Source organism: Sinohyriopsis cumingii, chromosome 15 (genome assembly GCF_028554795.1).
Source record: "Sinohyriopsis cumingii isolate HCF-2022 chromosome 15, ASM2855479v2, whole genome shotgun sequence".
NCBI lineage: Eukaryota > Metazoa > Mollusca > Bivalvia > Unionida > Unionidae > Sinohyriopsis > Sinohyriopsis cumingii.
Genome location: NC_142975.1, coordinates 57680768 through 57697326, shown reverse-complemented (window position 1 = coordinate 57697326; position 16559 = coordinate 57680768). Strand labels below are relative to the sequence as shown.

The 16559-nt window shown below is 33.6% G+C and overlaps 1 protein-coding gene across 4 annotated transcripts in view; it reads right to left on the bottom strand.

The window, feature by feature from the left end:
• Positions 1 to 16559, bottom strand: part of LOC149781860 (cilia- and flagella-associated protein 74-like) — a 193628-nt gene that overhangs the window by 127335 nt on the left and 49734 nt on the right. For all 4 annotated transcript variants that reach the window (XM_089936056.1, XM_089936057.1, XM_089936059.1 and 1 more), the window contains exons 19-22: positions 14434 to 14486; positions 13099 to 13219; positions 12231 to 12401; positions 2483 to 2682 (exon numbers count right to left, since the gene is read on the bottom strand). In XM_089936056.1, the coding sequence (XP_089792182.1) occupies positions 2483 to 2682; positions 12231 to 12401; positions 13099 to 13219; positions 14434 to 14486 (545 nt within the window). The remainder of the gene's footprint in view (positions 1 to 2482; positions 2683 to 12230; positions 12402 to 13098; positions 13220 to 14433; positions 14487 to 16559) is intronic.

Here is a 16559-nt window from a genome sequence, read left to right as displayed (position 1 = left end):
CTATAACACTAAATATGGGTAATGCCACTGGTGCCAATTGGTAATATTTTTATGACAATCTGTTACTGCTCTAACAGAGGTCAGCCAGCTTCAGTGTGTAGAAATGAATTTCTCCAACTGACAAAAAACTTTTTAAACCTGTACCTTTGTCATAAAAAATAATCACTTTTAAATATTAATATTTTATGAACTCATTTATATAGTTCAATAAACTGAGATAAGTTATTTTTTACCTCAAGTCAATGCAAGAAGGAATGCTTGAAAAATAAATTTGCACATTTCATCTGGTAATGATATGAGATTCGTGCAGACAGCGTTATGTCATAAATATTTTATACAGAACATTACTTGTCAGGAGAATTTACTTCATAAAGTGGCCATAAATTGCCACAGAATATTTATCTTGACAGGGAACAATGAATGTTATATAGCGAATGTTATATTAGCTGCTCAAAATATAATAAAATGCATTTGATCATGCTTTGGTAGGGGGAGGGCCTTCTAAAAACTCCTGATTATCTTCTCAAAATGTACCATTCTTTGGTTGTGAAAAGTAATTCTCATTTTCAGAATGTGACAAAACAAAATTTGAGACTAACCTATGTTGTTGGTCAACATAAACATTGCTTATTGTGGAGAGAAAGAATGTATGCAAAATAATCTTCAAAAGAGACAGTTTGGGATTCTCTAATCCTTGGGCATATTTGTTTATTTAAAACCTCTTCAGCAATTCTTTTTCATGAAGGAAAGTATCAATTGACTTATCACTATGTGGGTTATGGTTCTACTAACAAATAATATTTTACAGAATTACTTTAACTCACACAGCATTGAATATCCAATTAATTTTATTGGCAATTTCACCAATCATCACTTTAATTTATATGAATTTAAGAAAGGAATGTACAAACAAAAGAATAAGCAAACAGAGAAGCAGTGTGAAACGATAAAAATGTAAAAAAAGTGAATGAATCAACAAATACCATAAAAATGGATGAATAAGACCATAAAGAAATGAACTTGAAAAAAGTCAAAGATTATAAGATCAAATGGAAAACTTATTTGTTTTCATTCACAAAATAACATTTTGTTATTGCATTTGAACAGTTTAACTATAGTGAAATCAGTAAGTGAAGGGTAGGTATTAAGTGTAAATAATAAGAATGGCATTACTTTTAAATAAAGACATAGTTTTTTAATCAGACAGAGCAATAATGTAATTATCTTCTTGCCAAGTTACCCTCAAACACACAGAAAAATATTTCAACATAGCAGAAAAACATATGCAGCTTAGAAGACTTAAGACAACAAAACAAAGAAAAGGAATCTTAATGGATATGCTGCCTTAGAACATTGAAATCAAGCGGTTTAAACCAAGAAGACTAGAAAAAGACAGCAGTGCACAAATAAAATTATCTTATGCAGCCGACACATTTTCTTTTAAATAATTACCTAAATTTGCTTATTAGTCACCCAGTAGCCTATAATTACTACTATAACAATGAAATATCTGGGATATAATTTGTGCTTACATAAATTTCATAAAATAACAGATGTCATTATGGCCCATCAATTTTCTCAGTCACTATAAAATATTTACCAGCATCCACAACAAGTTGAAACAAAATAAATTTAAAGGTTTCGTTCCTGTTGAATAGTCATGTAAAGTTTAATAAACAAAACAGCTTTTTGTTTTATTTGTTTGTCTTGTCTATGTTTTGTATTTGCCTTTGAAAAAGACTAATTAAGAGTCAAAAGTGTTCAGGCTATATATATATATATATATATATATATATATATATATATATATATATATATATATATATATATATATATATATATATATGAGATTTGCCAGAAAATTGCTGGAACAACCCTTCACCGTTAATTTGCAAAATGTGTCTTAAAAATAAATAACAAAAGGTAAAAGGTAAGGGTCAAATAAGTGCCCAAATTTGAAAGCATGTAAAACTGTAGACTTATATTTACAATAAAACTGTAGACTTATATTTACAACTGATATTCTGAGAGTAAATCTGACATTAAGAAATATTATTACCAGATGAAATTTGCTGATGAAGAGTTATTAATGAATGAAGAGTGGCACCAATGACATCACACTCAGAAGAGTAACTAGACTTGATTGACTGAAACTAGTTAAAATCATAAACTGTTTTGCTTATTGGGAACCTGAGCTGCATCTTCCTCACTGGACAGGTAGTTACTAGTCAAAATCAAAAACTGTTTCGCTTATTGGCAAACCAAGCTGTGTTTACCTCACTGGACAGGTAGTTACTAGTCAAAATCATAAACTGTTTTGCTTATTGGGAAACTAAGCTGCATTTACCTCACTGGACAGGTAGTTACTAGTCAAAATCAAAAACTGTTTCACTTATTGGCAAACCAAGCTGCGTTTACCTCACTGGAAAGGTAGTTACTAGCTAAAATCATAGAGAATTTTTTCTTACATATGAAGACTTACACGATCTGACAAAGGATCAGAAAAAGTGATGAGAAATTCTGAGTCAACTTTGCCAGGTACTGTCGGCTGCCAGATGACATCCAGTTTGAAGGAAGAAAATGGTCCTATTTCCCCACTTGATAATGGTCCAACTTTCATCCCATCAAGATTCCCATAGTCATCCATCTCACTAACTGCAAGGTATGGGGAGTCACCTTCCTCTGCATCAGGGAAGAACACAAATGATATATTTGCATTTTCTGAATTTCTGTGGAATGCATTGTTTAGTAATAATTTTGAAGTATATGATTTTGTGTAATTAGAGTAATATTTCTAAGGGATAGACTTTGAACACAGACCAAATTCTACCTTTAAAACATTTAAACTTCATAAACCAAGTATGACTGTTATTCTTAGATTTAATCATTAAACCTTGAATTTTTTTCCCTGCAGTTGGATGCACATCAAATTAGATTACTGAGAATATAGACAGTTTGGATTATATCTAATCAGATTACCAAGACTATAGACAGTTTGGATTATATCTAGTCAGATTACTAAGAATACAAACAGTTTGGATTATATCTAATCAGATTAATGAGGATGCAAACAGTCTGGATAATATCTAATCATATTACTGAGAAAATAGACAGTCTGCATTATATATAACCAGATTACTGGGAATATAGACAGTTTGGATTATATCTAATCAGATTACCAAGACTATAGACAGTTTGGTTTATATCTAATCAGATTACCAAGATTATAGACAGTTTGGATTATATCTAGTCAGAATAATGGGACTATAGACAGTTTGGATTATATCTAATCAGATTACTGAGAATACAAACAGTCTGGATTACATCTCATCAGATTACTGAGAATACAAACAGTATGGATTATATCTGATCAGATTACTGAGACTATAGACAGTTTGGATTATATCTAATCAGATTACTTAGAATATAGTCAGTTTGGATTATAGACAGTATGGAATATATCTAATCAGATTACCAAGACTATAGACAGTATCAATTATGTCTAATTAGAATTATTGAGAATATAGACAGTTTGCATTATATCTAATCAGATTACCAAGACAAAAGACAGTCTGGAATTTATCTAATCAGATTACCAAGACTATAAACAGTATCGATTATATCTAATCAGATTTACTGAGAATATAGACAGTTTGGATTATATCGAATCAGATTACTGGGAATATAGACAGTTGGGATTATATCTAATCAGATTACTTAGAATATAGTCAGTTTGGATTATAGACAGTTTGGAATATATCTAATCAGATTACCAAGACTATAGACAGTATCAATTATATCTAATCAGAATTATTGAGAATATAGACAGCTTGCATTATATCTAATCAGATTACCGAGACAAAAGACAGTCTGGAATTTATCTAATCGGATTACCAAGACTATAGACAGTTTGGATTATATCTAGTCAGAATAATGGGACTATAGACAGTTTGGATTATATCTAATCAGATTACTGAGAATACAAACAGTCTGGATTACATCTCATCAGATTACTGAGAATACAAACAGTATGGATTATATCTGATCAGATTACTGAGACTATAGACAGTTTGGATTATATCTAATCAGATTACTTAGAATATAGTCAGTTTGGATTATAGACAGTATGGAATATATCTAATCAGATTACCAAGACTATAGACAGTATCAATTATGTCTAATTAGAATTATTGAGAATATAGACAGTTTGCATTATATCTAATCAGATTACCAAGACAAAAGACAGTCTGGAATTTATCTAATCAGATTACCAAGACTATAAACAGTATCGATTATATCTAATCAGATTTACTGAGAATATAGACAGTTTGGATTATATCGAATCAGATTACTGGGAATATAGACAGTTGGGATTATATCTAATCAGATTACTTAGAATATAGTCAGTTTGGATTATAGACAGTTTGGAATATATCTAATCAGATTACCAAGACTATAGACAGTATCAATTATATCTAATCAGAATTATTGAGAATATAGACAGCTTGCATTATATCTAATCAGATTACCGAGACAAAAGACAGTCTGGAATTTATCTAATCGGATTACCAAGACTATAGACAGTATCGATTATATCTAATCAGATTTACTGAGAATATAGACAGTTTGGATTATATCGAATCAGATTACTGGGAATATAGACAGTTGGGATTATTTCTAATCAGATACTGAGAATATAGACAGTTTGGATTATATCTAATCAGATTACTGAGAATATAGACAGTTTGTGGATTAAATTTATTCAGATTACAGAGAATATTGACAGATGAGAGGATTACGGTAATACTACATTAAACATCAACATTATAGAATTAAAATAATTATTTCCTCTCAGGATTAGAATATGAGTTCTGTCCCTTATTCCTTTACTGCACATCAGTATGGAAGCTGAACTGCCTAATTTACACAGGATTCATAAAAATTAGGTCAGTAATTTGTCACCCCTTGTAAGGTAACTTCTTGCACAATAATAATTTTCTTCATCTTGGGAAATTTCCTGTGGACACTGGAAGTATATTGTGTATACCTTAAGTTTTAAGTAGGAATGACAATGATGTGAATACATGGGAAGGACTACAATACAGGGCATTGAGGTGGATATTAGGGACAAATGTGGTAGGAGAACATGTATAGTTATCTCTAGTTTAAGTGCTGGTTGCCAAAGATAAAAAATCTTGATGGAATTATTACTAAATATAATGAACCAAAAATGTCTTTGCAATGAAACAGACACAAAGGTCTGAATCACTCACTACTCAGAAGTATGGAAAGAACAAAGAAGGTATATTTATCTTTCATTTCACATTGTCATTTTGTGGATTAAGGAGAAACTTAAGACATGCAATTATCGTGCAAATGTTTTGCTCATTATTAAACATCATTTTATTATGAGAAAATAATAAAGAAGATGAATATCATCATTACTGACACATGGAATAAACATCATTGACACATGGAATAAATAGCATTACTGATACATGGAATGAACACCATTACTGACACATGGAATAAACACCATTATTGACACATGGAATAAACATTATTACTGACATATGGAATAAACACCATTATTGACACATGGAATAAACACCATTACTGACACATGGAATAAACACCATTATTGACACATGGAATAAACACCATTACTGACACATGGAATAAACACCATTACTGACGCATGGAATAAACACCATTACTGACACATGGAACAAACACCATTACTGATGCATGGAATAAACACCATTATTGACACATGGAATAAACACCATTATTGACACATGGAATAAACACCATTACTGACACATGGAATAAACACCATTACTGACACATGGAATAAACACCATTATTGACACATGGAATGAACACCATTATTGACACACAGAAATAAACACCATTACTGACACATGGAATAAACACCATTATTGACACATGGAATAAACACCATTACTGACACATGGAATAAACACCATTACTGACGCATGGAATAAACACCATTACTGACACATGGAACAAACACCATTACTGATGCATGGAATAAACACCATTATTGACACATGGAATAAACACCATTATTGACACATGGAATAAACACCATTACTGACACATGGAATAAACACCATTACTGACACATGGAATAAACACCATTATTGACACATGGAATAAACACCATTATTGACACACAGAAATAAACACCATTACTGACACATGGAATAAACACCATTATTGACACATGGAATAAACACCATTACTGACACATGGAATAAACACCATTACTGACGCATGGAATAAACACCATTACTGACACATGGAACAAACACCATTACTGATGCATGGAATAAACACCATTATTGACACATGGAATAAACACCATTATTGACACATGGAATAAACACCATTACTGACACATGGAATAAACACCATTACTGACACATGGAATAAACACCATTATTGACACATGGAATAAACACCATTATTGACACACAGAAATAAACACCATTACTGACACATGGAATAAACACCATTATTGACACATGGAATAAACACCATTACTGACACATGGAATAAACACCATTACTGATGCATGGAATAAACACCATTACTGACACATGGAACAAACACCATTACTGATGCATGGAATAAACACCATTATTGACACATGGAATAAACACCATTTTTGACACATGGAATAAACACCATTACTGACACATGGAATAAACACCATTACTGACACATGGAATAAACACCATTATTGACACATGGAATAAACACCATTATTGACACACAGAAATAAACACCATTACTGACACATGGAATAAACAACATTACTGACACATGGAATAAACACCATTACTGACACATGGAATAAACAACATTATTGACACATGGAATAAACACCATTATTGACACACAGAAATAAACACCATTACTGACACATGGAATAAACAACATTACTGACACATGGAATAAACACCATTACTGACACATGGAATAAACAACATTATTGACACATGGAATAAACACCATTACTGACACATGGAATAAACATCATTCAAAAATTTTCAATCAAGATGAACATTTAGAAGAAAAGTATCTTCAATGTACACAGTCAGAGGCACAAGGAATGTATGTCTCTGAAATCATGGCAACCAAAAAATGTGTGGAACATAATTGACTAACATATTAACCATATAAAATGCATTTAATTTGAAACTCTATCACCAAATATGTTAACCTATCCCGCCAATAAGAAAAATCAGAAAAAAAAACATATGATAGTAAATATCTTTAAACAAACCATTTAAATAAACCAAATTATTATAAGAAACATACATTTCAAAGTTGACAGGCTTATATAGGTAAAGCTTATTGGAAAATCTATATAGATAAGTAGGGCATAATAATGATATAATCACCATGAAAACTTTATACACTAAGATGATTAAAGAGTGGAAAAATTATTTGTATTTGTCTCAAACTTTTGATATGGCTCCCTTGCTATGATATGCCCTTTAACACCTTTAGCACCCATGACAAAGGGACAAAAAATCAATCAAATTATTCAACATCCACTAAAAGCTAAATTCGCTAAATCTATTTTGTAATGCCTGCTGCAGAAATGGTGTTTCTTTATTGCATAGACAAGGCTTATGTATTTTTAATTCTCAAGCTTTCCATTTGGATCGTTTAAAATAACATGTACTTATATTATATACTTTACTACATTTTATGTATTATAATCTGTAAATCTAAAACCATGCAGGATTTCTGTTAATCAAAATCACTATATATCCTTTTAAGTTATATTGTGGAATCCATGCAGTATGGTCATTGTTGTTATTGAATAACATACTGAAACACCAATACACAATTAACTGGTCTATTCTCTGTATCTCTTACAGATGACAAATTAGTTTTAGCAAGAAAAAGTTGTTACACTTTCAGAATCAGAATCTTATAATCTTGTCAATTATACTTCCCTCTGCTATAATTCCGATTCAAAATCCAAGCTGAAATGTGCTCTTGGGAGCCATATTTAAAAATTGCTACTGATTAAAACAAGTTTTTGTAACAGATCTTTCAAAATCTGGATTTTAAATGCATGAAATCAGTCTTGATTTGCAATCTATCTTATACATACCAATTTTCAAGGTTTATAAATATAAAGTGATTGATTCACTCACTGACGGACTCAATATCATGCATTAACTTTCTTGACAAATTCAGCAACTTATAAATTATAATGATTTTAAAATGATGTGGCATTAAAATAAAGATTGAAAAGTATTGAAACTTGTTTTTTAAAGATAAGTCCTCAGTTTTATATTGATAATATGCGCTATCCATTAGTGGACTTGAGTAGAATTTTCTGTGCCATGTGACTAATGGTTTATAGAAATAGACAAATATTCTATGGCTTCATTTATATATGTTTGTAGTGTTTGGGATTAAAATTAGCAAGTAATTATTTTTAAAATATTAAAAGTCTATCTTTTAGAGAAATTGCTGGTTCCTGGATATAAACTTATGAACATGTCAGTAAGGTATTTTTATTTGACAAACTATTCTTATTAAGAGACAGATGTCACAATGTCATGGGCTCTGAAGACAGAAGACACAATGTTATAGGCTCTGGAGAAAGTAGACACAATGCAATGGGCTCTGAAGACAGTAGACACAATGTCATAGGCTCTGGAGACAGATGACACAATGTCATAGGCTCTGGAGACAATAGACACAATGTCATAGGCTCTGGAGACAGAAGACACAATGTCATAGGCTCTGGAGACATTAGACACAATGTTATAGGCTCCGGAGACAGAATAAATAATGTCATAGGCTCTGGAGACAGTTGACACCATGTATTAGGTTCTGGAGACAGCAGACATAATGCAATGGGCTCTGGAGATAGTACACATGTTGCCGTTGGCTCTGGAGACAGAAGACATAATGCCATAGGCTCTGGAGACAGTACACATAATGGAATGGGCTCTGGAGACAATAGACACAATGTCATAGGCTCTGGAGACATTAGACACAATGTTATAGGCTCCAGAGACAGAATAAATAATGTCATAGGCTCTGGAGACAGTTGACACCATGTATTAGGTTCTGCAGACAGTAGACATAATGCAATAGGTTCTGGAGACAGAAGACATAATGCCATAGGCTCTGGAGACAGTACACATAATGCAATGGGCTCTGGAGACAGTAGACACAATGTATTAGGTTCTGGAGACAGTAGACATAATGCAAATGGGCTCTTGAAACAGTAGACACCAAGTATTAGGTTCTGGAGACAGTAGACATAATGCAATGGGTTCTGGAGATAGTACACATGTTGCTGCTGGCTATGGAGACAGTAGACACCGTGTATTAGGTTCTGGAGACAGTAGACATAACGCAATAGGCTCTGGAGACAGAAGACATTATGCAATAGGCTCTGGAGACAGTAGACACAATGTATTAGGTTCTGGAGGCAGTAGACATAATGCGATGGGCTCTGGAGACAGTAGAAACCATGTATTAGGTTCTGGAGACAGTAGACATAATGCAACGGGCTCTGGAGACAGTAGACACCATGTATTAGGTTCTGGAGACTGTAGACATAATGCAATGGGCTCTGGAGATAGTACACATGTTGTCATATGCTCTAGAGACAGTAGACATAATGCCATAAGCTGGGATAGACATAATGCCATAGGCTCCGAGGGATGAAGCCCCTCCAAGCCAAAACTTCAACTCTGTATTTATGCAAGCATGTCAATGTACAAATATTGCATCAATCTTTACCTGAATTATCTTTTTATGCATGTTTCACCTCAAACAAGCATTTGTAAAACCATAGATGGGTGTAAGTGGCATGTGAAATTTCCAACTGGGTATAAGTGGCAGGTGAAAGTTTCACATCTGAACAAAGGTCATTTAAAAAATCCAAACAATTCAAGCCAAGTACAAAGCCAGATTATGTACTTAAATTTCTCCAGTGACAAGACCATGCTCAAAAGTAAGTCCACTCACCCACTGTGAGAAACTTGAAGCAGACAGGACACCCCAAATATAAACCCATCCCCACTTCTGATCAAGGATGAAAAAACATGTTTGCAAGCATTCATAATGTTTTCAAAACAAGTCTACAAAAATAACTCTGCTCCATTTTTAAAGTCACAGCAGCATAAAATATGTCCTTCACTCAAAAAAAATCATCAAAAAAATGCAGATATTTTTTATTTAAGTGACATTGGATCACTTCATTAAAATCAATTATTTATGTAAAAAATTAATTTCAAAACCTATCAGATGTCTAGAATTTCTTAAATGTGATATATACTCACTTATATGTTGAGTTTAACTACAAACAGCATGGATCCAGCACAAGGTGCAAGCAGATCAGAGTCTCTGCAGTTTGTTAGGAATAATCAGTAGAACAAACAAAAGAGCCCTTGAAATGCCATTGCAAACTGTGCCTGTAAATCAGAGTCTATGTTGTTTGCAGTTGGACCTGACTCATAAGCATGTATATATTGTACTCACTGATCACAGTGTTTTAGTGACCTGACATGTAAGTATATATGGTACTTGCTGATAAGTGTTTTAGTGACCTGACATGTAAGCAAGTATATATGATATGATCACAGTGTTTTAGTGACCTGACATGTAAGCAAGTATATATGGTACTCACTGATCACAGTGTTTTAGTGACCTGACATGTAAGTAAGTATATATGGTACTCACTGATCGGTGTTTTAGTGACCTGACATGTAAGCAAGTATATATGGTACTCACTGATCACAGTGTTTTAGTGACCTGACATGTAAGTAAGTATATATGGTACTCGCTGATCACAGTGTTTTAGTGACCTGACATGTAAATAAGTATATATGGTACTCACTGATCACAGTGTTTTAGTGACCTGACATGTAAGTAAGTATATATTGTACTCACTGATCAGTGTTTTAGTGACCTGACATGTAAGTAAGTATATATGGTACTCACTGATCACAGTGTTTTAGTGACCTGACCATAAGCAAGTATATATGGTACTCGCTGATCACAGTGTTTTAGCACAGAACAGTAACATATCTGTGTGATCTTGTTATACCTTGTACCTGTTAACTGCTGGTGACAGTTTAGAATCATTTCAAATTCACAAAACACTTTAAACAATTTGAAATCATTAATGAATTCGAGCAAAACTACATCTGACATGTAAACTGTATTCAAACAAGAGTTAAAAATGTCTTTCTATCTTGAACATCAAACTGATAACACTAAAAGTTGCCAGAGCATGCAATAACTTGGAGAAAATCATGGCCAACATGGTGTTGTGTACCAGACAAATAGATATCTTTATAACAAAAGAAAGGACTAGTTTCAGATAATACAGTTTGGTACAAACTTGCATAAAACAAATTTTTTTTAAATATTACATTCCAATGCTTGTAAATTCAAAATGCACCTGAACTGAGTTCATTTATTTTGATGTATAGTTATCATGTAAAGTTGTGTTGTTGTTGTGGGGTTTAACGCCATTTTTCAGCACATATCATGTAAAGTAAACATTCTCCAAATACACTGATTTATTGACCTATAATAACTAATTGTGCAGGTCTGTGTTTTGGTGGAGGTTTGAACTCTACATTCCTTACCATAGCTTGGCAAATGGAAGTATTTTTAAACAAATATAAAACATGCTATCTGGATGATTTTATGATGAGGATGTTTCTATTAACATGTAAACAACATGATTTTATGGATCAACTCCCACTTAACTATCACTGCCTGAAATCCAATGAATAGCGGAGTGTGGTACACCCAATTTTTGACATTTTTACTCCAATGTGACATGGCCATATTCAATAAAAAGTACATCCTATATATATATTAAGCCAACACCCTGGGCTTACTGTCAAGAGAAATATGGTAAGAACATTGGATGTCTCAGACTTTCATCAATGGAGATTGATGTAGAGTACAAATTAAATTAATAATGGGAATGTTAAATTCAAATACATATTTCTGCAATGGAGAGAATAGTTATTTTATTTTTCTCATGATCAACCCAGAGGGGCTCACCTTTAAACATGGTGGGATGGACTTATTATTAAGTAGGCTTTCTTAGATAAAAATTGGGCTACATTTTGCACAAGGTGGGGATGGAACTATCATAAAGCATGGACTAAAAATAGAGAAATACGGTAATCATAACCTACCATGTGCCTCTATGTCCTGCCCGTGCTCGAGACCCTCCTGTGTTTCTTGCTGAGTCTCCTCTATGTCCGCCTCGTGGATCAATGCCTGAATTTGACCTTCAGGGGCTGTCGTTCCCCCAATCTGACTGTCTGTTCCTGTCTTGATCTCTGTACCTGCCTTGGTTAGATTTTCTGTGAAATAAATAATATTCTTGATGATGAACGAATTAATTTAAAAGAGAGGCGGAGAACTGGAGTGACTCAGAGACTGATAATAAGAATGTGACACAGAAACAGAATCAATATAAAGAAACAAGCACAAACAAACAGAAACATGAAAAGACAGATAAACAGAATGGAAGTGAGAAAGGTGTGTGCAGACACACAAGACTGGCAGACCATGATAGGCAGATAGAGAGGGGGAAGAGAGAAAAATAAAAGAAAGTAAGAATGAAACAGAGACAGCTTAGAATGAGAATTATGTCAACTGCATGCCAGTGCATGTTGCTGTACTTCCAAGCTATGCCACTAGGGGCCTGGCATGACCCAGATGCCATTCTTGCAACACTGTGACTGTGTGCCTGTCTCTTCATGTTCACATTAACAGACCACCAACAGCCATATCTCAAAGTTACAAGCCAGTTTCTCTAACTGCGAAGGAGTAGATACTCTGTGTTACTAACAAATGGATGGACAGATGAAAGGATGGATGAAAGTAAAGATAGGCAATATGATATGATCCCCACCTTTTTCCAGACTGTGCAGGATAATGAAGACAAGAAAAAATGAATGAAGGAAGCAAGACATATGTAACATCAGAAGAAAAACAACTAACAAAAGTCTTCAAACTGGAAAGGGACAAAAGAGAAAAAGGTTATTTAAAAATTACCATCAGACACTTTCTTTGTTTCTGCAACACCTTTCTTGATATTGGAAATGGTACCCTCTTTTTTGGTTTTATCCTCATCTATGGAATCTGGACTGATGGGTCTAGCACTATCAGCTGTTGTCTTATTAAGAAAGGAAAATCAAATGAAATTAGATGTCCACAGGCATTGATAATTTGACAATATATCCTTCATTAAACAGAACTTTTCTCAATTTTTTCAGTTATTAGCATGTTAAATTTTGATCATATTATTAGTATTTCCATGACATAAAACCTAACTTGGTGACATAATAAATATTTCTATTTTAATTGTGATCACATTTCATCTGTAATTTTCCATTTTGTTCACCTTCAAATGATAACTGGGACTTGCTGTAATTGTACAAATGACAAAAGCTGCATAAATCAGGTTTATTTCTTGCAATGACCAAACTGTACTCAGGTACTCATGCATCCATGATTCATCAGATGTAACAGAACATCAAAAATGCCTATACTGCAAGCACAGAATACTTACAGAAGTTTTATAAATTGAAAATAGTAACAACGAAATAATAACTTCTGGAGCAACTAATTTTTTTAAGTAAAAATGAAAAAGAACAAAGAGGCCATTAAAAACTAACACCTCAAACATTTGTATAGATGGGAAAATTATTAACATTGTGAATACAGTAGTAAGTGTAAAATGTGAACCCTGTCTATTTCACATTCATGTCAAATCTAAATGTTACAGTCCCTGTGATAAAACAAAGAAAAAAATGAACTTTTCTAATTTAACTTACTGTCTGTTTCTGACTGGACAATGACATTCTGAATGTACAATTTTCACTGTTGTTTTTGTTAAAGTGATGCTAAAATGATCCAAACTCCATTTAAAGTGTTGGTAACTGGACAATAATGGATGGGAATCAATTTCCTTATATTTTTTTTAAAATGACAATGAAATTATCCAGATTCAGTTTATTCTAAAGTGTTGTTAACTGTACAATAATGTGAATGGATTTTTTTTTTTTTTTAAGTGATGCTTTAACACAGCTACATTGTTACTGCATATGAAACATTTGGGAGAAAAAATTGTCTAGGCCATGAGATTATAAACAATTCTTACATTGAAATTCAAGCTCAGTCCAAAGGTCTGATGTCTGATTTGTTATGGTCAAATCACTGGCCAATCAAAAGTATGAATTTTGACATCTGATTTGCAGATATCAAATCACTAACCAATCAAATGTCAGATATTCTATCAGAGTTCATGTTTGAAAGTGAGACTCTTTCAAATCTCATGTCCAGATTAAATGTGTTATATTGTATATACTAATTCATTTTGAAACTTACTAGTCTTCCAAGGGATGTAGTGTCAGCTGTGGTGACAGCTCTTCCCTTCATTCCTTTAAAAGATAAAATGATTATTTATGACATAAAGTGTACTGTGAATTCACAACTGTTCGTGAATTTTTGGTAATTCTGTGGTTGTTTCAAACCATGAATTTGAAGACACAATGAACAACAACCCTTTTACTGAAACAACAATCCTTTTACTGAAGCAAAAAAATAACCTTTCCCAACCAATGAATGTACTGTGAGTTCACAATTGTTTGTACTTTTTTGTTAATTATGTGGTTGTTTCAAACCATGAATATACAGGCCCAATGAACAACAGCCCTTCAATGGCAGCACAAAAAAATCTTTCTCAATCAATGAATTTAAGTACCAATAAAAACTAAAAAGCAAAATATATTTCATCAATAATATTTACCCAATCATAATACATTAAATGTGCATCCATTGCTTTGCAAATCCAACCTTCCCAAGCTAAAAATGACATCTTGCACACATTTGGATTGTTTAGCAACAGAAATGATAAAAGGTTATCTGCTTGCCAAAGTGGAAGTCTGACTAGAGTGGTCTCCATTTTGATACTGTAATCAAATCCCATCAATTGTCAGCTAGAAATGAAGCTGATATGCATACTCTTCCACATATGTAACTGCAAGGAGGGACTGTGAGGGTGTACCAATATTACAGAAGGGCAACAATTACTGAAAAAGAATATATATTTCTCTAAGGACTGCTTTCTTCTTCAAACATATTTCCTGATCATAACAGGTTAGGATAATAGATAAGAGGAAATGGAAGTTACATCCCCTTACCCCAAAGATGACCTTGTCTCTGGTCTCTGAACATAAGTCAAGTAGCTTGAATTTCATGTGCAAAACAAGCTAGGGTAAACACACAGTTTATGCATGCATGTAGTTTAGAGAAATAATGTCACTCCCAGAAATCCAGGGAAGTAGTGTAGTCCACATTTTTATGAAATGCTGAACAACCTTAGGTGGTAGCCTATTGTGCTGCAGATAAAGGTCTCATAAGGTAAAATCAAGCCCTTTAGGATGAAAACAATCTCAAGCATAAATTTATCTCTGATCTCCATCCCACAACTTGGATGACATCACTTATAGAAAATTTGTGCTGAGATGCATATTCCTGTTGACAGCTATGACCCTATTAACCAATATGCATACAAAATCAAACTAGATTTTGGGGTTACTTCTCATCATAACCATGACAACAGAGCCTGAGCAAAAATAGCCCTTCTTTAGTGGTAAGAATATGGAAGATCTCTTCTGATTGGTTCAGTTTACTTCTGGGTACCACTCTGGATCCCTGACAGGGTACTGTAGATGCCCCTAGATCAAAGGTTCCAAAAGAAGACAGTAATATCAAGACAAATGGCTGATTCCCTATGAAATGAAGTCTACTCTTGGTAATGACAGCTGGGGTCATTGTGAGAGAAATCAATCCATATTAGAACAGTTGCTGCAGATAATTTGGGTTGACCGACAAGAAAATGTATCTTCAGTGATTCTGCCTACTGTAGCTCAAGTAAAGAGGAAGTAGGTTTTTACAGGTGCAGGATCATGGAGGTTCTGGATCATGGTTCAAAGGGTGTTTTAATCAACCATACCAAACTGGAACATGGCTCAAAGGGTGTTTTAATCAACCATACCAAACTGGAACATGGCTCAAAGGGTGTTTTAATCAACCATACCAAACTGGAACATGGCTCAAAGGGTGTTTTAATCAACCATACCAAACTGGAACATGGCTCAAAGGGTGTTTTAATCAACCATACCAAACTGGAACATGGCTCAAAGGGTGTTTTAATCAACCATACCAAACTGGAACATGGCTCAAAGGGTGTCTTAATCAACCGTACCAAACTGGAACATGGTTCAAAAGGTGTTTTAATCAACCATACCAAACTGGAAGATGGCTCAAAGGGTGTTTTAATCAACCATACCAAACTGGAACATGGCTCAAAGGGTGTTTTAATCAACCTTACCAAACTGGAACATGGCTCAAAGGCTGTTTTAATCAACCATACCAAACTGGAACATGGCTCAATGGGTGTCTTAATCAACCGTACCAAACTGGAACATGGCTCAAAGGGTGTCTTAATC